The 23,165-nt window shown below is 41.3% G+C and overlaps 1 protein-coding gene across 2 annotated transcripts in view; it reads left to right on the top strand.

Moving 5' to 3' along the window:
* The first annotated feature begins 1,079 nt into the window (after positions 1-1,079).
* The window catches only part of LOC129854019 (sodium- and chloride-dependent glycine transporter 2-like), a 58,785-nt gene continuing 36,699 nt past the window's right edge, over positions 1,080-23,165 (top strand). Inside the window, exons 1-11 of one of the 2 annotated variants that reach the window (XM_055920619.1) lie at positions 1,080-1,349; positions 2,422-2,850; positions 4,147-4,294; positions 5,230-5,361; positions 5,543-5,716; positions 6,960-7,110; positions 7,850-7,982; positions 8,210-8,344; positions 10,102-10,205; positions 21,134-21,258; positions 21,563-21,675. In XM_055920619.1, the coding sequence (XP_055776594.1) occupies positions 1,347-1,349; positions 2,422-2,850; positions 4,147-4,294; positions 5,230-5,361; positions 5,543-5,716; positions 6,960-7,110; positions 7,850-7,982; positions 8,210-8,344; positions 10,102-10,205; positions 21,134-21,258; positions 21,563-21,675 (1,647 nt within the window). In that variant the 5' untranslated portion in view covers positions 1,080-1,346. Of the gene's footprint in view, positions 1,350-2,412; positions 2,851-4,146; positions 4,295-5,229; positions 5,362-5,542; positions 5,717-6,959; positions 7,111-7,849; positions 7,983-8,209; positions 8,345-10,101; positions 10,206-21,133; positions 21,259-21,562; positions 21,676-23,165 lie in introns of those variants that run through there. The other variant, XM_055920618.1, reaches the window with a different exon arrangement.

Genomic DNA, 23,165 nt, shown 5'->3' with positions numbered 1-23,165 from the left:
GTCGCTGGACGGTTTCTGCGGAGTTGTGTTATTCGGATTATTTCTGTATCTTTCTTAAGGGTTTGGGTTGGTTGCATAACGGTTGCCTAAATAACAACAAAATAGGATGCTCATGGGATTGTTTGCCCACGAGAATGAACCAATTTTGAATTAGAGGGACATTTGAGAAAGCTGAACAATGCCGTGCGCAATGCAGTATTTTAGGGCAGGCTATTTGTGGTACTGGGAAAGTTCCAAAGCCTCCAATGACCACGTGTTTTTTTTTAAGTGTCCTTCTTGCGTAAGAGGTTAACAAATGAGTAGCTTCAGTCGTTTCATGAAGACCTCGCCCACTTTTTTTCTACACTTGATCAGTGCTTGTTTCGGTGACGCACACAGAAACGTATAGCCGTATATCGCATGTGTGCTTAAATTCCTTGAAGCGTAGTAAAGTCTATATATAGCCTGGAGGCTTAAAAAAAAAAGACTTTGCAGCAGTCTGCAGTTTTTGTCATGACACACTTCACAAATATTTGTACAAGGAAAATGGTGTAAATAATTGTTATGGTGGATATTTATAATATTTTATAAATGTAAAGTATAGCCCAAACTGTATAGTCTGTGCAAAACATTTACTGACACAGGCTTTATGGAAACGAAATATCTGCTTTTAAAATTGATAATCATATGTCGTAGTCTATATAATTATATGTGATCCTTATATTAAAATATAGACGAAATAAGTCATATATGATGCTAGATGTTAAGTTACGTTTTCAGTGTTTTCAACATATTACTTTCTTAAGAAATGTTCAACAGCATTTACGCAAAGTAGGCATACTTACAACACAATAGAAACCATACTAACCATCTAACGAAATAGTTTCCCAATCAATGTAATCTTCTCTCCCGCAAATGGTACATGTTCTCTCACGAATTGACGTGCTGCATGCGTTCTCATCCCCCAAAATGTCATCTAGGCCTACATGCAAATCCTCCCTAGCTCGTGTGTCCTTACACATCCCCTCGAGAAAAGTGTATTATTAATCAGCTGGTGAATGAGTCAGTCCAAGCACGCACACACTGAGCGACATGTGCGTCAACAACCATGCGCACGTTCCCGCGCGTCTTCGCCCGGTGTAGCTTTAAAAATAAGATTCCAAGGCCAATGATTTATCAAACTCTTATTATCAAGAAAATGTCAAGCGAAGGGCACCTTGCTCCGCACTGACGCAAACCCAATATTTCCCAGTGAGGTATAGAAAGCTTTGCACTAAGCACGGCCAAATACACTACTACACCTTCCAGTTCTCTTTACAGCTGTTTTTCAGCCTTTCAGCTTCAGCACGTCTTAAAAGCCTCCACAAATGGTGAGTAGGCTACATACTTTGTTTGTTTTCTTCATTCTACATTACATTTGTCATACAAGTTATCTTATTTATCTAAATGGTTGAAGCCAGCCTTACTTCGTTTTGTGGAAATATTTGCATTTATTCAAACTGCATGCTGGATAATGGGTTGTATTGAGTAGCCGAGTTGTGCGCTGTCCATGGTACTGAAATCGAGCTGCAAAGCGCTGCGCTCCACACACAGAAACTTTTCACAACTCGCATTCACATGGCAATCTCTGAGCAAAAGATGCATTCAGTTCAATCAACAAAAAAACTCTTGTTTCGTTCGATCTTTTCCATTCAAGTAGGGCTATTTGTATTGAATGGATTTGTTTTCAGTTTAAGAAAAACGAAATCAGATAATGTCCTTTTTATAGACTATTTGCAAGGTGGTAGACAAAACACGCAGAAACGATCTTTTTTTACCCCCTTTTTTTTTTTTTTTTTTACTTCAACCTAAATGTAACATGTTTGTGTTTAGAAATCCCGCGCTCTCTTACATTGCTTTGTTTCCTCTTGGTTAGGATATATATGCGGAGATAGTAATTTGTATTTCTGCACGCCCGGGTCCTCTCAGAGATGTAGCCCGATGCCGGTGATCATACATGCCTGCCAGGGAGAGGGGAGCTGTCAAGAGCCCGGCAGCTTGTCTATTGCCCATAAAAATCAGTGGCTGTGTGGAGCTGAATGACATGGGGGAAATGGGGCGTAAAATTAAAGAATCTCGCAGTAACAGCGAACAGGAGAGGCAAACCCCCGCAGACTGTGATCTGAAGCCCAGAGCTGCGGAGCCAAAACATGCAACAAAGGGCTTTTAAAATACTGCAGAAACACCCAACGCTGCTGCATTTTTATTGTAGGTGATTAGCCCCTATTTTTTTATTTTGAAAATTATAGCGCTAAAATAATCTAATTCTCAATTCATAGCCTATTAGTGCTAACACTGAGCTGGCAAATGTATCTTAAGTGCTTCTGTTTGTATTGCCTTTTATATGATTTTTTTTACCCTTGTCTTGTGTGATGAGCTTCATCTGTAAATTACATGTTGCAGGATTTCTCCGACCAGAAAGAGATGGCCAAACAGCCGGCCAATGCTCCTACCGGTTTTAACCCGTTGCACCAGCCGGGGGGAGTTTCAGCAAACAAACCGGATAATGCCTTTAACCAACCGTCCGCAGCATACCCGGCCCCCCAGCCATCACAATCCAACGAGAGCAAAACTTTCTGTCCCACGGAAAATAAACCAGGAGAATCGGGAGAAGTCAAAGTCTATGGGACGTTTAAAAACGCCGCTCTGCCGGTGCCTGGATCCGTGGCTGCGAACTCGGCTGCCCGGGATATCCCTGTCCAGTACGGGGACCCGCTTAGGGCCACCGGGGATCAAAACAATGCATCGGGCAACTGGACCACCATGAGCCAGACCACCATCATTCTGGGCGCAGATGGAAACACGTCTGTTCAGCCCGGCGCCGTGACGGGGGTAAGTGGGCTCAAACGAATTGTTTCGATACGGGGAGGATCGTCCAAACAACCGGGGTCAGGAGAGCTTAGGGGGTGGGGTGGACTACAAGACGAACCGTGGTTTGGAGTGAGTGGTGATCTATCTGACATGCAACCTGTATTGCCTATTAGGATAGGGAATTGGCTGTGGTGTTATCGGGTCGTTCACGGATAAGGAAGCCGAGGTGGGGGTGACATGCTGCGGCTGAGGAGAAGTTGTAATTACGGTCCCATGGGACTCCTTCTGAGATTAGTCCGGCACTGGAGACTGCTGCTGAGGGGTGATTTGAGAGAATATGAGCTATATAGCCTATTCAAGTGAGTTTCCATTTGCAATGGCCAGATGCAGTGACCAGAGGTTACAATTGTCTATGAATAAGGGTTAGAATTCACCAATATAATAGTTTAGAAGAATTCCCAGTTATTGTGGCAAATGATCAAAATATAGAACGGAAAAAAGTAGGCTATCTATTTCGATGTTCTGACCCTCTGCATTTGGCTAGAGTAGGCTACCTATTTGATTAAATTCTGTCAACAAAAGTTGGTCTACAACGGCGTCGTGAAAGTGCTGAATGGACGGAATCTTCCCACTGCAGTGAGATAAAGGAATAGGCCTACTGTAAGATGGCTGTTTGTGTATCAGCATACAGTAATGGTATATCCCCCGCACTACGCTGCTCGGTGTGTCAGGTATAGATAGAAAGAGGGATAGAAACCCCGCGTCATGCTCTCTCGGGATTGGTCTCGGTAAACCCATGACAGCGCTTGGTAATGGGTTACATAAGGCTGCGGATTCTGCCCATTGTTACAATCCCCGCGAGGGCATTCCTCGCCACTCTCCTCTTCTCTCTCCTCTCACTCTCCTCTTCCCCCCGCGCGCCAGCCTGACAGTGTTCCATTGATAAGCTTGGTCCATTCTCCCTCTACCCCTATTGGCGGGGAATCAGAAAAAAAGGAAATTGGAATTATCTGTATTTATGAATATTCATATAAATTTGTCCTGTCACGTTTTAAAATGCTCACATCAATCAAAGAGTGTTGTTCCCGAGATTATTATGTGTGTTGAAGCGGGTTGTAATTCGTATGTTCTGACTGTTGCAAATAGCCTATACTTGTGGCTAATTTGATAGATCGAATAAAGAAACGAATCCTTCGCCCAGTAAGGCAGGAGGTTTGGGATCTGAGACGTTTTAATGATTGGCTATACTAAATGTAAGTCCTATATGGTTACTTAATGTACATGAAACCTAGCATTAAAATCCACTGATTTTCCCAGGAGGAAGACGATGACGAGAGTGGAGATGAGAATAAGGCCAGGGGTAACTGGACTAATAAATTGGATTTCATCCTGTCCATGGTTGGCTATGCCGTGGGACTGGGAAACGTGTGGAGGTTTCCATACCTTGCCTTCCAAAATGGTGGAGGTAAGGAGAGTGTTGAGTTGAGAATGTACCTGCACTGCAAATGTCACTAAAGTTGTAAATGCAAAAGCACCTAAATGCGGAAAAGAAATAACGCTGATTCCAAAACTGATGTTATTTTAATGAGATATTCCATTGCTCCACAATGATAGATGTATATGTTTGACATCACGCATAATTGATATGAACGAAATTGACGATGTCATTAAAATTCGAGGAACAAAATGGGTGTAAGTGGACTTAATTGTGTTTTTATCCTGGATGATTTGTATTGTTGTTTTGCCATTGTTTTAACACCAGTATGCTTAATGTGTTTTAACATTATCAAACGAAAATACATCACTTTAATTCATTCACTTGCTAGGCTATATCATTGGAGTTTAATTTAGTGTCGGAAAAAACACATCCTTCACTTAACTTTATGACTGCCTTTTCTTCTCTAAAGGAATAGGCGACTTTTTATTATGACACGTTTTCCAAACAGTTATAGAAAGCGTCTAGCTAGCGTTATTTTTCAGCATCTAATTTTTCAGCGTCTAGCCTACTCTTTTTCGTGGATTTTAGTTAAATTATTTAGGGTTTATGATTGTTAATAACTTCTGTAAACAAAATATTATTTATATCATTTTTTATTATTACTAGGCCTATCTTCATTTCAATCTAGTTTGGTCTACATTATGCATTATTCTATTCTAGCTACCTTATACAACTAATTAGGCTAGATGTAAGGGAAGCAAATAAGTATAACCCATTTAGATATGTCACATTTATTTCATTATTACCTGCCATACATCATCTCTTTATTCCACGAGAAAGGCAGTCGAATTAAGTCTGTTATAGCCTTCTTTTTAAATCACGTGAGCCAAGTTTGAGTAATCTCTTTTCACTTGTACCTGTGCGCTACTTTGAAATGCTTCCCCGTTTCCCTGTGTATACAGGTGCTTTTTTGATCCCCTACCTTATAATGTTGTGCCTCGCCGGGATCCCTATCTTTTTATTGGAGGTTTCCCTGGGTCAGTTTGCCAGCCAGGGCCCCGTGTCCGTGTGGAAAGCCATCCCGGCTCTACAAGGTAAACTACGCATATACAGCCTGCGATCCAAACTCATAAAGTCACGTATTTAAAACTAGTAACATACACTAACTTCAAGAAAAAAAATGACAACTACTTATTATGATATAATTACTTTTGATCAAGCTCCTCTGCCTGCTTAAGAGTAATTTACATATTTCGTCTCATTTATTTATTTTAGGTTGCGGGATTGCCATGTTGATAATATCTGTCTTGATAGCCATATACTATAACATTATTATGTGCTGGACACTGTACTACCTGTTCGCTTCGTTGAAGGGCTCACTGCCATGGGCTAACTGTAAGAACGAGTGGAACACGTTGGACTGTAAGGACAAAGACATGCTTCTCTTAGGTAAGACCACAATGCGCCAGAACGCACACACACACTCTCATGCATGCGCACACACATATACACCTAAGCACCCCCTCACCATTGCGCAATGCGCAACGCACTCCTCAGCTAAGGTCTCTGCCTGTAACCTGCCCTAATGTGTAGAGTGGCGGGTTATTTTAAGCATTGTTTTTTAGTTTCATATACATCCAAAAGTGCTACTTTTGCTTACTAAGTTTATTGTATTGATTTTTATATTTATTCTGTGGGTCTCAAGTTCTTTTTTCAACTGTGTGTAGGCTACAAATGTGTGATATTTTTGTAATCTTTATTGTAATCTAATCTATATCATGAGCAAAAAGCAGTTATGCAAAATGTGTATTTTAAAGATTAAGGTGTAGGCTCAGTAGACAAATTCGTTTTTGCATTTGTGCAATTAATGAGTAATTGTTTTTAGGTTACATTGGGTTACAATTCATTAAAAAAATAAGATAAATTGATAAAAGAAGGCTCGCAGTATGACCGGATAGGGGGGGGGGGGGAATCGAAATTTTATTAAGAAAATGCAATTTTTGTCTATTGCATTTCAGTGAATTCAGCACAAAAGTTGCTTGCTTGACACATTTACAAGTAGTGGAGTTGCTGCAGTGCCGCAGTGTGCGCCAGACTGCCCTCTCTTGGTCATAGTAAGAGTTACAGTAACTGTCGTCTCCCTGGTCTCTCTCTGTATCCTTGAATAGCATTGATGCTTGTGTCAACCCGTAGCTTTCATTGGTAATACAACAAACTTATGATCATCATACAAAGCGAAACTAGATCTACTCTGTCAAACATGCTGAACGTTTCTATGTGTATTCTAAGTCTAGGCTACATTTGATATAACCTTAAAAAAATATTGGGGAAAAAGGTTATTTCATAATAAGCACAATTTGTATTTACAGTTCTGTTAATTGACAAATAACCATTACATATATAGATAAATAAATAAACATGCTTCATTCATACAGTGGATGAATGGCTTTCATCTGAGAATAGAGGACATTTCCTTTAATGGGTATCAAGTACAGTATGTAAAGAACAGTAATATGTAAAGCATGGCAGAGATCACTGTTTTGGGTGTATGAACCAGTGTGCTGGGCAAGTATCTATTCGACATTATACCATCCCACCTGAGAAAACTGAAAGTTGATACAGTTTTTTAAACCCAATTGTAAATCTGTCTTGTCTGTCCTGGTTGACACGTGTTGGTTTCTGGTTGTGACAGACACGTGTATCCTCCATGATAAAAACATCACCTCTGTAAAGAACAGCTCGTTCTGTCTGTCGGCTCAAGCCATTGGAAACCTGACCAAACTGGTCAACATGACCTCTCCGGATAACAAAACGTACGTCAGCCCCAGCGAGGAGTACTTCAAGTAAGTCAAATCAAAGTTTATTTGTCATATGCACAGGATACAGTGTAGTGTACACCGTATAATTAAAGGCATACTTGCAAGCTCTCCTCGCAAACAATAAACAGCTAAAAAAGTATTAAATGAAAATATAGTCCAAAAAATGTAATAAAAATAATAACTTGCATCAGAGTTACAGAGAGGTTCTATGTTTGAAGTAGGCCTGCTGGCTGAGGATACTTGTGATTTCTCATACTATACTGTAAATGTTGGTTTCCTTTCTAACATAATTAGGCCACAGTTAGTGGGCTATATAGACACAATTGTTTCCCACTATTGATTGATATGAAGGAATAATACATGTCAGATCTGAAATAACTGTTTATATTTCTCTCTCTGGCTCTCTCTCTATGTCTCTCACTCTCTCTCTCTCTGGCTCTTTCTCTCTCTATGTCTCTCTATGTCTCTCACTCTCTCTCTATCTGGCTCTTTCTCTCTCTATGTCTCTCTCTCTCTCTCTCTCTCTCTCTCTCTCTCTCTCTCTCTCTCTCTCTCTGGCTGTCTCTCTATTTGTCTCTCTCTCTCTCTCTCTCTCTCTCTCTCTCTCTGGCTCTCTCTCTCTCTGACTCTCTCTCTCTGGCTCTCTCTTTGGCTCTCTCTCTCTCTGACTCTCTCTCTCTCTCTGACTCTCTCTCTCTCTCTCTGGCTCTCTCTTTGTCTCTCTCTGTGTGTGTGTGTGTGTGTGTGTGCGTGCGTCCCATAGGTACAATGTCTTGCACATTTCCAAAGGGATAGAGTACCCTGGAGACATCCGCTGGCCCCTCGCAGGCTGCCTGTTGCTGGCCTGGTTGATAGTCTACCTCTCCCTGGCCAAAGGAATCAAGTCATCAGGGAAAGTAAGAGAAATCTCTCACTCTCTGCTCATGTGGTACCTCCTTTGGATTTGAATAATTTCCCCCTGTGAAATCCCAGAACCATCAAATAAAGTTTGTAGTTCTGTGAATTATTATGTAATGTTGCCCTCTAGAGGGTTTGTTCTTGAACTAAAAGTGTTGAATCAGTGCACTTATCACAAAACCTGCTAACTTTCCCTTCGTATCGTTCTTCCTCTCCCCTCTCCGAGGTGGTGTATTTCACAGCTACGTTCCCCTATGTGGTTCTGGTCATTCTGTTGTTCAGAGGAGTGACCCTCCCAGGGGCTGGTGATGGCATCCTCTACTTCATCACACCCAAGTGGGAGAAACTCAATGATGCTAAGGTATACAAACACACACGTACAGTTGAAGTCGGACGTTTACATACACCTTAGCCAAATACATTTAAACTCAGTTTTTCACAATTCCTGACATTTAATACTAGTAAAAATTCCCTGTCTTAGGTCAGTTAGGATCACCACTTTATTTTAAGAATGTGAAATGTCAGAATAATAGTAGAGAGAGAATGATTTATTTCAGCTTTTATTTCTTTCATCACATTCCCAGTGGATCAGAAGTTTACATACACTCAATTAGTATTTGGTAGCATTGCCTTTAAATTGTTTAACTTGGGTCAAACGTTTTGGGAAGCCTCCCACAAGCTTCCCACAATAAGGTGGGTGAATTTTGGCCCCTTCCTCCTGACAGAGCTGGTGTAACTGAGTCAGGTTTGTAGGCCTCCTTGCTCGCACATGCTTTTTCAGTTCTGCCCACACAATTTCTACAGGATTGAGGTCAGGGCTTGTGATGGGCACTCCAATACCTTGTTTTTCTTGTCCTTAATCCATTTTGCCACAACTTTGGAAATTTGCTTGGGATCATTGTCCAATTGGAAGACCCATTTACGACCAAGCTTTAACTTCCTGACTGATGTCTTGAGATGTTGCTTCAATGTATCCACATCATTTTCATATCATCCACATCTGTTTTGTGAAGTGCACCAGTCACTCCTGCAGCAAAGCACCCCCACAACATGAGGCTGCCACCCCTGTGCTTCACGGTTGGGATGGTGTTCTTCGGCTTGCAAGCCTCCCCCTTTATCCTCCAAACATAACAATGGTCATTATGGCCAAACAGTTCTATTTTTGTTTCATTAGACCACAGGACATCTCTCCAAAAAGTATGCTCTTTGTCCCAATGTGCAGTTGCAAACTGTAGTCTGGCTTTTTTATGGCTGTTTTGGAGCAGTGGCTTCTTCCTTGCTGAGCGGCCTTTCAGGTTATGTCGATATAGGACTTGTTTTACTGTGGATATAGATACTTTTGTACCAGTTTCCTCCAGCATCTTCACAAGGTCTTTTGCTGTTGTTCTGGGATTGATTTGCACTTTTCGCACCAAAGTACGTTCATCTCTAGGGGACAGAACGCGTCTCCTTCCTGAGCGGTTTGACGGCTGCGTGGTCCCATGGTGTTTATACTTGCTTACTATTGTTTGTACAGATGAACGTGGTACCTTCAGGCGTTTGGAAATTGCTCCCAAGGAAACCCAGACTTGTGGAGGTCTACATTTTTTTCTGAGGTCTTGGCTGATTTATTTAGATTTTCCCATGATGTCAAGCAAAGAGGCACTGACTTTTAAGGTAGGCCTTGAAATACATTCACAGGTACACCTCCAATTGACTCAAATTATGTCAATTAGCCTATCAGAAGCTTCTAAAGCCATAACATAATTTCTGAAATTTTTCTACCTGTTTAAAGGCACAGTCAACTCAGTGAATCTAAACTTCTGACCCACTGGAATTGTGATACAGTGAATTATAAGTGAAATAATCTGTCTGTAAACAATTGTTGGAAAAATTACTTGTGTCATGCACAAAGCAGATGTCCTAACCGACTTGCCAAAACCATAGTTTGTTAACAAAACATTTGTGTAGTGGTTTAAATACGAGTTTCAATGACTCCAACCTAAGTGTGTGTAAACTTCCGACTTCGACGCGCGGGCAAACAGATAGACTCACGCACACATGCGTTCACACACACACATTTCTCCGCCCATCCCTCTGTCTCTAAAAGTGACTGTGAATTTGTGTGTGTTCCTCCAGGTGTGGAAGGATGCTGCCACCCAGATCTTCTTCTCTCTGTCAGCAGCCTGGGGAGGCCTCATCACATTGTCTTCTTACAACAAGTTCCACAACAACTGCTACAGGTAAGCACTTCTCACTGTGCTGTTTAACAGCTTTTGCTTCCTTCCATATGTGACCGCCCGAATCCTCTGTCTCGCAATCACACGTGACTGCCCCGTTGACAACATCTTAGCCAGCTGCGCCACCGGAAAGCTAGCAACTCGATGGTACGGGTCGAGGAATTTCAAACGGAGGGGTGAAGTCACCAATCCGAATCCGTTACATACGGGTAAATAAGAAGTGGTATCACGATGTTCACACTAGTACATCTTCCATGGCAAAAATAAAACATGACGCAGACTAAAAATTGCTGTCGTCACAGCAACCTGCTTTATGTAACATACTGTGTTATGTAGCTTTGAAAGTGAACACGTGACTCTATGACAACATACGGTTGTTTTAGCAAGGGTCGTCAAAATGTATAAAAGGTCAAAAATACAGTTCTGATAAATGTAACAGCTGTATATTTTGGATTTTGAAAATCTATCAAATGTTGACAGCACATAAACCATTATATAATTACATCACAATGATAATATATATAATGTATAAATATATACCATACAGTACCAGTCAAAAGTTTGGACACACCTACTCATTCAAGGTTTTATCTTAATTCTTTTACTATTTTCTACATTGTAGAATAATAGTGGAGACATCAAAACTATGAAATAACACATATGTAATCAAAAAAGTGTTAAACAAATCAAAATATATGTTATGTTTTAGTTCCTTCAAAGTAGCCACCCTTTGCCTTGGTGACAGCTTTGCACACTCTTGGCATTCTCTCAACCAGCTTCATGAGGAATTATTTTCCAACAGTCTTGAAGGAGTTCCCACATATGCTGAGCACTTGTTGACTGCTTTTCCTTCTCTCTGCGGTCCAATTCATCCCAAACCATCTCAATTGGGTTGAGGTCGGGTGATTGTGGAGGCCAGGTCATCTGATGCAGCACTCCATCACTCTCCTTCTTGGTCAAATAGCCCTTACACAGACTGGAGGTTTGTTTTGGGTTATTGTCCTGTTGAAAAACATAGTCCCACTAAGCGCAAACCAGATTGGATGGCGTATCGCTGCAGAATGCTGTGGTAGCCATGCAGGTTAAGTGTGCCTTGAATTCTAAATAAATCACCTACAGTGTCACCAGCAAAGCACCCCCACACCATCACACCTTCTCCTCCATGCTTCACGATGGGAACCACACATACGGAGATCATCCGTTCACCTATTCTGCGTCTCACAAAGACATGGCGGTTGGAACCAAAACTCTCAAATTTGGACTCATCAGACCAAAGGACAGATTTCCACCTGTCTAATGTCTATTGCTCGTGTTTCTTGACCCAAGCAAGTTTCTTCTTATTATTGGTGTCCTTTAGTAGTGGTTTCTTTGCAGCAAATCGACTATGAAGGCCTGATTCACTCAGTATTCTGTAAACAGTTGATGTTGAGATGTGTCTGTTACTTGTGCTCTGTGAAACATTCATTTTGGGCTGCAATATAAGCTGCAGTTAACTCTAATGAACTTATTCTCTGCAGCAGAGGTAACTCTGGGTCTTCCTTTCCTGTGGCGGTCCTCCAGTTTCATCAAAGCACTTGATGGTTTTTGCGACTGCACTTGAAGAAACTTTCAAAGTTCTTGACATTTTACGGATTGACTGACCTTCATGTCTTAAAGTAATGATGGACTGTCGTTTCTCTTTGCTTATTTATTAAGCTGTTCTTGCCATAATATGGACTTCGTCTTTTACCAAATAGGGCTATCTTCAAATAGGGCTATCAATCAAATAGGGCTATCAAGGTAGAAGTGGCAAGAACCACTTCTACCTTGTCACAACAGAACTGATTTCCTCAAACACATTAAGAGGGAACAAAATTCCACAAATTAACTTTTAACAAGGCACACCTGTTAATTTAAATGCATTCCAGGAGACTACCTCGTGAAGCTGGTTGAGAGAATGCCAAGAGTGTGCAAAGCTCTCTTCAAGGTAAAGAGTGCCTAATTTGAAAAATCTAAAATCTAAAATATATTTACTTTTTTTTTTTTTTACTCTTTTGGTTACGACATGATTTCAAATGTGTTATTTCATAGTTTTGATGTCTTCACTATTATTCTACAATGTAGAAAATAGTAAAAATAAAGAAAAACCCTTGAATCGGTAGGTGTGTCCAAATTATTGACTGGTACTGTGTATTTACAGTATATGTATTTTGCTATAGGTTATTGGGCCTATAGGAATTCTAGCTACTTTTGAAGCACACGTGCTCTAGAACGTAATATTTAACTCTGTAAAGATTTTTTTTTATTATAAAAGCTCAAATGTTGATACAAAAACGGATATTGAAATTACAGTCATTTGTGTAATATTAGGTTTCTACATTGTGTAAAAGCACTACCTATTGAGGTGCATTACATAGAAACTTCGAGGGGTGCAACTTTCACTGGGGGGAGGGGGGGGGGGTCATGTCTCCCCTACATTCTGAAATTGCATTTTTGTCCCTCAGATTTATCATTTAGATGTGATGCAAAAGCGGCAACGGTGCGCTTTAGTACCATGCGGACGCCTCAGAGTGTCAGGTAGGCTGTTTGGAGTGTTCAGATGGCTGGATTTAGGACAGACAGGCTGTGTGAAAGCTTCTGGAAGGGTGGCTGGACCAGCATGGGAGAATTAAGCATAGTTCAGTGTGTATGTGTTGCGCTCTTTCACCATGTTTTAAAAGCAATCAGAGCAGAAACTGACTACTCTTTAGTTGACTGATGTAGCTGGCAAGTGTAACGGTAATCCTCTTCCTCTTCATCCGAAGAGGAGGAGTAGTGATTGAACCAAGGCGCAGCGTTGTGAAATGACATGATTTAATTAAGATACGACAAAATTAAGACAGAAAACGAACTAGACTTGAATTAACTAACAAAATGAATGTGTAGACAAACCTAGACATACGAACTTACAATAAAACACGAAGAACGCATGAACAGGGAAAAATAGACTACACAAAAATGACGATGTACAAACATATCGAACAGTCCCGTATGGTGCGACAAACACTGACACAGGAGACAACCACCCACAACGAACACTGTGAAACAACCTACCTAAATATGACTCTCAATTAGAGGAAAACGCAAAACACCTGCCTCTAATTAAGAGCCATACCAGGCAACCCTTAAACCAACATAGAAACAGAAAACATAGAATGCCCACCCAAACTCACGTCCTGACCAACTAACACATACAACAAACTAACAGAAATAGGTCAGGAACGTGACAGCAAGGTAACTGCTGTTTAACTTAACAGAATTTTTTTGGAACTACTGTTTATCCGCAGTGCTGAGCTAGTATTGTAACTGACGTATAATGTTAGCTAATGTTTCAGGCCCTCTCGACTGAGGTGAATTAATTAGCTACGTTAGCTAGTAGCTACCACAGCCAGGCTGTTATTACTATCTAACAGGTGTTGTTTGTATGGACATGTTTTATAGCCTTTGTTTTAGTCACGTTTCAACAGAAGTCAATGAACTTGGCTAGCTTTTGCCAGTTGATGTAAAGTTAGAGAGAGAGTTGGCCAAAAGTTGGCAAATGTTAACTCTTCTTTTTTTGCCTCAATCAAACAATCAGTCAAACAATTGAAGATTGATATTGTAACCCTTTTTTTCAGTGCTTGAGTTTTTATTCGTCAGATTGGTAATGTCACAATATTGATCTGTCAGTTTCCCCAGCTAATTCCCTACTTTTAACACTGACGCAGTAATAAACAGCTCTAACATTACAGGCTTCACTGTCATGGTGCACAGTAGAGGTCTGCGCCAGACCGATTTTTTTCGTTCCACTCCTGCCTGCACCCTCAGCTTTTCATACTGCACCGCTGGCTTTCTGCCCGACTCCCACCCGCTACTGCAAGAACTGGTCCCAAACCCAACTGCAGTCCCGCAATGTTATTTTAGGCTTATGTGACACAGCTCACTTGCCAGCCATGGTCCCAGCTATGGTCCCAGCAATTTTGCGTCCTAATGGCAATATCAAATGCCCCAAAATAAATTAAGGAAATAGGTTAAATTACCAGAGATTCTCACATTGCCCTTATATTAGGCTATCTGTATTACTGGGCCAGATCAGCTAATATGCTAGATGTAATTTTAAGAGAGCAGAGTTGGAGAGACTTTCACTTTCTCTTGAGCTATTTTTATAGCCTACTTAAGGAGTGGGAAGATTTTCAGACTGATTAATATGGGTGATCAATATTTAGACCTTTCTAGGCAATGTAGTGAACTATAGCCTAATAATAGGCCTATTTAGGAAGTACATTTTCCTGGAAAGATAACTGCCCCGTGCTTGTCCGGTCCATGCATAGACTTTTGCCTACTCTATTTAATTGACACCACACACGCACCCGATCGCGCAGGTATGGCTACTGAACTTGAAGCAGCAAGAATGATGACAGCGACACAAGCTACGTTTTGCATAGCCTTATAGGATATAGCCTACCTTTTAGGAGGACGATTTGCAGGCAGAGACAAATACATGGGTGATCAATACTCATTGAAAATGAAAAGGCGCAACGCTGGCTCTCCATAGTAGTCTGACCTATGTGCGCGTTGTGCCTTTTTCAATGAAGATGCCATTTTTGATTGCACTTCGACTCACGTTGGTTGAGCGCCCTCCACTTCTTTCCATTCTCAATATTTATTTCCAGACACTGTAGTAAACTACAGTTGAATCATATTTAAGTGAATTTCATATTTAAGTTAACTGCCACGAGATTCTCCGCCCATGTAGGCAGCCTACTCTATTTCAATGAGGCTACACATGCTAGGCGCTCTTGAACTCTCACGCCCAACTATGAGAGGTAGGCTACTGAGGTTGACGAAGCGAATTCTGTGTAAATAATTAGAAACATATGTGGTTTTAATACAATAGGTTGGCTAACACATACAAAACAGACCGTTTCCAAATAATCTGTGGGACAACAAAAAGACAATATTTTCATCCCAAAGTCTGTTTGACCGCACGCTCCCGCAGACCGTGCCGCAATAAACTTAAACTACAGGACAGCAGATTAAGTTTAAAGCTACAGTCTGGGATCTGGGAATAATGGTAATTTCAATTATTGAACCATTGATTCTATTCTTGGATGAAATAATGTATAAATGTAAACCAAGGTAATGATTTATACTGGAGACTGAAATAACTGTGTAACCAAGCATTTATAGCGGTTAAGAAATGCATTGCCATTAATTGGAAGGTTGGTTATCCTCCCACAATGTCAAGTTATGTATCACTAGCATAGATTTTTTTAAACCAGATTAAGGGTATATACTTGGCAACTTTCATAAGGTCTGGATGCCTTATATGGTATGCAGTACGACAAAAGGAGCCTGTACTGAAAACATACCCATGTCAGGGGAGAAATCTATTTAGGCAATCCCTAGCTGCTGGGCTGTTCAGTCCTGGCCCTGGGGGTCTGCTATCATGTGGGTTGTCACTCTGGCCGTGGCCTAACACACCCGGAACCAATAATGAATGTTTCACTAAATCACATTTTATTTGTCACATGCGCTGAATACAACAGGTGTACACCTTACCGTGAAATGGTTACTTACAAGTCCTTAATCAACAATGCAGTTCAAGAAATAGAGTTAATAAAATATTGACTAAATAAACTAAAGTTTAAAAAAAATCTAATCAATCACAAGGTAACACAATAAATGTACATCACAATAACGAGGCTATATACAGGGGGTACCGGTACCAAGTCAATGTGGGGGGGTACAGGTTAATCAAGGTAATTTGTAAAGTGACTATGCATCGATAATAAAGAGAGAGTAGCAGCAGTGTACAAACAAAATGGGGGGGTTCAATGTAAATAGTCCGGGTGGCCATTTGATTAATTTAGTTGTTCAGCAGTCTTATGGCTTGGGGGTAGAAGCTGTTAAGGAGCCTTTTGGTCCTAGACTTGGCGCTCCGGTAACGCTTGCCGTGCAGTAGCAGAGAGAACAGTCTATGACTTGGGTTGACAATTTTTGGGGCCTTCGTCTGACACCGCCTAGTATATAGGTCCTGGATATCAGTAAACTTGGCCCCAGTGATGTACTGGGCCGTACGCACTACCCTGTGTAGCACCTTCTGGTCAGATGCTGAGCAGTTACCATACCAAGTGGTAATGCAACCGATCAGGATGCTCTTGATGGTGCAGCTGTAGAACTTTTAATATGATCTGGGGACCCATGCCAAATCTCTCCTGAGGTGGAAAATGTGTTGTCCTGCCCTCTTCACAACTGTCTTGGTGTGTTTGGACCATAGTAGTTTGTTGGTGATGTGGACATCAAGGAACTTGAAACTCTCAACCCGCTCCAATTCAGTCCCGTCGATGTTAATGGGGGCCTGTTAATGGGGGTCTTGCTCACATTGAGAGAGAGGTTGTTGTCCTGGCACCACACTGCCAGGTCTTTGACCTCCTACCTATAGAATGTCTCATCATTGTCGGTGATCAGGCCTACCTCTGTTGTATTGTTGCCTACCCTTACCACCTGGGGGGCGGCCCGTCAGGAAGTCCAGGATACAGTTGCAAAGGGAGGTGTTTAGTCCCAGGGTCCTTAGCTTAGTGATGAGCTTTGAGGGCTCTATGGTGTTGAATTCTGAGCTGTAGTCAATAAACAGCATTCTCACAAATGTGTTCCTTTTGTCCAGGTGGGAAAGGGCAGTGTGGTTGAGATTGAGATTGGGTCATCTGTGGATTTGTTGGGGTGGTTTGTGAATTGGGTTGGGTCTAGGGTTTCTGGCATGATGGTGTTGATGTGAGCCATGACCAGCCTTGAAAAGCATTTCATGGCTACCAACATGAGTGCTACAGGCGGTAATCATTTAGGCAGGTTATCTTCGCTATCTTGGGCACAGGGACTATGGTGGTCTGTTTGAAACATGTTGGTATTACAGACTCAGCCAGCGAGAGGTTGAAAATGTCAGTGAAGACACTTGCCAGTTGGTCCGCACATGCTTTGAGTACACGTCCTGGTAATCTGTCTGGCCCCATGGCTTTGTAAATGTTGACCTGTTTAAAGGTCTTGCTCACATTGGCTACGGAGAGAGCGATGACACAGTCGTCCGGAACAGCTGGTGCTCTCATGCATGCCTCAGTGTTTCTTGCCTCAAAGCGAGCATAAAAGGCATTTAGCTCATCTGGTAGAGAGCCGGTGTAGTAGGATTCAATCTTAGTTCTGAATTGACGCTTTGCCTGTTTGATGGCTCGTCTGAGGGCATAGCAGGATTTTTTTACAAGTATCCGGATTAATGTCCAGCTCCTTGAAAGCGGAAGCTCTAGCCTTTAACTCTGTGCGGATGTTGCCTGTGTCGTGTCTTTGGCTATGCCGGATTAATTTCTATGACATGCTATTCTATAAAATACTTTCTCCGTAATTAATATCACCTGATTGAGCTAATCGGGTAAATGTAATTAACTAGAGAGTCGGGCACCACAAAATAATATTTATAGAGCTGTTATCTTCCGAATAAACTCTTAATGATTTAGTAATATTTTACATCAATAGCAGTCAACATCCATCGTCATCTTACTTCAGTCAGGAAGTTGAAAAGTTGTACATTTCAGAATTTTGTAAATTCTTGGTTATCTGCAAGAATCCTGGCTAACAAGTTGAATCAGCAATACAAAATTGGGTTTAATTATGTATTTACTAAATACCTAAGTAATCACACAGAATCACACATACACAATTAAATCATAACTTGATTACAAATTGCAGTCATAAAGGAAAACGTCCCTAGCGGGCGGAACAGATATGACAGCTTGTTACACAAAGGAAAGGGGGCTGGGTTTTAATTGAAAGAGCGGGAGACTGGAACAGAGGCGAAGCTGTGCTATCGTAAATACAGTATCTTATGCATTCTAAATTACCGCCCATTTGAAAAAGAAAAATGCAATAAATATTTACTCTGAGCTGCGCTTCAGTAGGTTGGTGGTAGATGGAAGACCGTGTTGCCAAACCGAGTCCTCTGTCCTTTGAAGAATGTCTCTGGTGGTCACTGGATACGTTGTAGTAACGTCGTTGTGTAGTAGACGGGATACTCTGACTGTCCTTCCTAACCTGCGTTTGTAGCAGCTGTTGCTAACTCAACGGCTAGGAGGTATCACTTCTGTAGTGAATACGAGTTCAAAGTTCATACCATTCACAACCAAAGTTCATGCTGATGTTGGCTTAGTTCTGTAGTTATTATCTGAACCATTCTGACATGGGATCGTCACCCTCATCTCCTCGGAACAGAAGGTTATATTTTTGTCAATGGCTTTATATAGTGGAGGGAGAGGGGTGTGTCTGAAAAGTTTGTAACCCATGTCTCTTCACAGGGGCGGGCCACTGGTTGAGCAGAGGCCCAAATTTATGAAAACCCAAATCTCTCATTTGGAAGCTAAAATGACATTTCATCTCTTCACAAATAATTTCATATTCAAACATTTGAATTAAACAGCAATTCCATGTGAATCCGATACCTCTGATGTTTAGACTTTCCACAGTAGAGTTTATGTCATTCTATCATTGATGAGAATGTGTCAGAGGGCAACCGAACTGACATAATATACCTTAAGTACCACCGCATATGTTCAGTTGGTCGGATTACCAGAATATAGTTCATTTCCCCCCCAACTTCTGATGTTCCCAGAATCTCTATGTTAACCAAGGGGTTTTCTTATGTCACATCAGTGTAGTAGGGAGAGGGAAAAAGGGGGAAAGAGGTATTTATGACTGTCATAAACCTACCCCCAGGACAACGTCATGACACCTGTAATCCATTGCTTCTGGTTGGGAAATGTACGTACGGTCACTGTGGGGACGACGTTGTTGATGCACTTATTGATGAAGCCGGTGACTGAGGTGGTATACTCCTCATAGCCATTGGATGAATCCCGGAACATATTCTAGTCTGTGCTAGCAAAACAGTCCTGTAGCATAGCATCTGCGTCATCTGACCACTTCTGTACTGAGTGTATTGAGCTTTGTATGCGTCTCTGTGTGTGGAGTAAAGGTGGTCTTGTGTTTTTTTTCAATGGTTGCACATGTGACAGGCTTGTAGAATAGAAGTAAAATGGATTTAAGTTTGCCTGCATTAAAGTCTCCGACCACTAGGAGCGCCGCTTCTGAATGAGAATTTTCTTGTTTGCTTATGGCCTTATACAGCTTGTTGAGTGCGGTCTTAGTGCCAGCATCGGTTTGTGGTGGTAAATAGACGGCTACGAATAATATAGATATACTCTCTTTTTAGATAGTGTGGTCTACAGCTATCATGAGGTATTCTATCTCAGGTGAGCAATACCTCGAGACTTATTTAATATTAGACATTGCACACCAGCAGTTATTGACAAATAGACACACCCCCGCCTACGTCTTACCAGACGTAGCTGCTCTGTCCTGCCGAAAAAATGGAGAAGCCAGCCAACTCTTTATAATCTGTGTCGTCGTTCAGCCAAGTCTGTGGTGAAACATAAGATATTACCATTTTTAAGGTCCCGTTGGTAGGAGATTCTTAATCGCAGATAGTCCAGTTTGTTTTCCAATGATTGCACGTTGGCCAATAATACCGAAGGTAGTGGTGGTTTACTCACTCTGACAAATTCTCACAAGGCACCCATACCTCCGCCCCCTGTATTTGCGTCTTTTCTTCACACTAATGACGGGGATGAGGGCCTAGTCTCCGGGAAGCAGTATATTCTTCGCATCGGACTCATTGAAGAAAAAAATTCTTTGTCCAGTTCGAGGTGAGTAATTGCTGTTCTGGTGTCCAGAAGCTCTTTTCGGGTCATAAGAGATGGTAGCAGCAACGTTATGTACAAAATAAGTTATGAAAAATGCCGGTAAACTTTTGAACGGTAGTGTACATTGATTTTCTTTTTAAATTAATCAATCCAGCAACAATTCTGTGACAGGTGAATTTACACCTCACAAAAACAGGGATATAATGGCTGGAAAAGGGGGAATCCTGAGGTGGGCGGGGCATGCACGCTGCTAGCCATTTGTTTATTTCCAACATACGATTGTCATCATGAAAATCTGCTGTCACGTTCCTGACCTGTTTTCTGTTGTTTTGTATGTGTTTAGTTGGTCAGGACGTGAGCTAGGTGGGAATTCTATGTTGTGTGTCTAGTTTGTCTGTTTCTATGTCAGCCTAGTGTGGGTTCTCAATCAGAGACAGATGGTAGTCGTTGTCTCTGATTGAGACTCATATATAGGAGGCTTGTTTTGTGTTGGGATTTTGTGGGTGTTTGTTTCCTGTCTCTGTGTTTGTTCTGCACCAGATAGGACTGTCTCGGTTTTCACGGTTTGTTATTTTGTTTGTTGTTTGTAGTGTTCACTTGTTATTTTATTAAACATGTTGAGCACTGGCTACGCTGCATTTTGGTCCTCTCTTTCACCCCAGGAAGAAAGCCGTTACATCTGCTTCATGTTTTGTTTCTTGCCATGATAATTTGAGTGTCGTGATACTGAGTACCGTGACAATATCACCACATAGAAACAAGAAGTAAAACTGCTATTAGCAGAGACTGGCACAGTATACTCTCTCCTTTGGTATGAGGCCATAGTTTTCTCACTAGAGGGAACTGTTGAACCACTCCACAAATGTTATGCATTTGGATAAGACTGCACAGAAGAAAATTCATTTATTTGTTCATACATTTATTCGATATCACGCCTGGCGATCGTCGATAGATATGTAAAAGAAGACATTATTTGAACAAAAACAGCTACTAACTCCCGCGAAACACTTAGAACATCCTTAGGTCATGTTATTATAATGTTTTGACATTTTGACACATAACAATTACCAACATATAGCCACTCACTTGAGTGTGATAACGCTCCAAATACGTTCTAAGTTCTCCGATACTGTAAGTGTTACAGCCCCCGTAACATGTACATCCCTTTCTCGTCCCTCTCCTCTTGTTTAGGGACACCATCATAGTGTGCATAGTTAACAGTGCCACCAGTATATTCGCTGGGTTCGTCATCTTCTCCGTCATTGGATTCATGGCCCACGAACTGAAGGTGCCCATTGAGAAGGTGGCTGATGAAGGTAAACGACACATTCATGTAGGGATCATGAAGCATCCAGACCTGGGTTCAAGTGCTTGAAAAAATCAAAATACGAAATACAGTATTTGAAATGATTTGTAAACTAGGTCTGGTAGGATCAGATCGTGTATGACAATAGACAGATAGACAGATATCTACAGAGATAGAGAGTGGCTTGGCCAATTCTGAAGTGTAATAGTACTGTTTCGATATGCACACAACACAAGTCGGAGTAGATAGTTTCTTTTGTTCAGTATTTATTGGCACTTTTGCCTCTGATTATCAATCTGATTTCACACTCTCAGGTCCAGGCATAGCGTTCGTGGTGTACCCAGAGGCTCTGACCAGACTCCCACTCTCTCCGTTCTGGGCCATCATCTTCTTCCTCATGCTGCTGACCCTCGGACTGGATACCATGGTAACCAAGCCTCACTGTGTGTGTTTGTAGGGCCCTTTAAAATCTGTTGTGTTTTTCTGTCTAATTCTGTTTATTTTTTTCCCCCAAATTACATTTTCTCTGTTTTGTTTGTGAAGGTTTCAGTTTTTTCCCCTGTTTGGTCAGGTTTTCGCTCTCAAATTCATTCATAGAAAAACAACAAAATACGATTTTTTTTATCCACAAGAATGCTTAAACCACATCAGGCAACCACTTTTTAGGGCTGGAATAACTCTGGGGAATTTTTATTTTTGGGTGTAGCTACATGTGTGCAAAGCAAGAGCCTTGTCTGGTTAGCAGTGTTTCTGTAGCACACATGATTGCAGAGTTTGCTAAACAAATCACCACTGGATTGATACAAATAGTCATGATATCACTCAGCCAGCTAGGCTACTTTGTAGTTCACATTTAATTGAGAAGGTTTTTGGGAAAGCCTTTCCATCTACCCAGAAGACTGTTATCATTATTAGCATCAACGCTAACGTCTACACAAAGTGTTAAATAAACGCACACACAGACAGGGTCATTCCAGCGTTGCCTCTTCAGAAAGTTTAAGGGAAATACGAATCACTGATGCATTTTGTTCACGTCTTATGATAATCTTGGGTAAATGAAATAATTCTCGAATAACTTCAATACATTTAGTTGATTTCCTCCTAAGTTCAAATTGTTTTTTTTTACATTGTTGAATTCCGTTTTAACGTCTGAAATACGTGATTCCCATCCTCGTCCTCCGCATCGTTGATTTTATAGGGCCTTGGGTGTGTTGTTGTGTTTACCAGTCTTCTCCCAAGTTTCTCCCACGCAGGCCACGAAGCAACACCAGGCCCTCTGGCACCAATATTGTCAATCGAAACCAATAGAAGCCAAACTTTTTTAGGTTGGGGGCAACAGAGCAAGGTAGAGGACTGCCTAGGTAGGGGATTCCATGTTTCATACATTTTGGTTATGGGTGGTGGAGGAGGTGACGTAACTGCTCTCTAGTGTGAAACTTGCTGTGAACTGGTGACAAACAATTTACATATTTGCTATATTTAAATGCCCCATGAATCCAATCCATTATTATTTGTATATACAGTTGAAGTCGGAAGTTTACATACCCTTAGGTTGGAGTCATTAAAACTCGTTTCTCAACCACTCCACAGATTTCTGTCTCCATTAGAAAGGTCGATTATTCTGTCACATTGTATAATGATAGGAGGCAGGCTCAGGAATACGAATAGGGGGTTTAATTTCTCTACCCAAAATAAGTATGTCATGAACATAATGGGAACGAAGCCCAAAACAAACACGTGTATATATATATATAACACAGGGCTGTAACCCAAACAAAGAGCGAAGTGTAAACCTCGAATAAATACACGGGACGAGACCCGTAAAAACAAGTGCACACTAACACGGTAACACGAAAGCTGATACAACAGAGGACAGGAAATGGAACAATAATCAACAAGGACAATGGGGAACAGGGT

Source organism: Salvelinus fontinalis, chromosome 4 (assembly GCF_029448725.1).
Source record: "Salvelinus fontinalis isolate EN_2023a chromosome 4, ASM2944872v1, whole genome shotgun sequence".
NCBI lineage: Eukaryota > Metazoa > Chordata > Actinopteri > Salmoniformes > Salmonidae > Salvelinus > Salvelinus fontinalis.
This window is presented reverse-complemented; position numbering and strand designations above follow the sequence as displayed.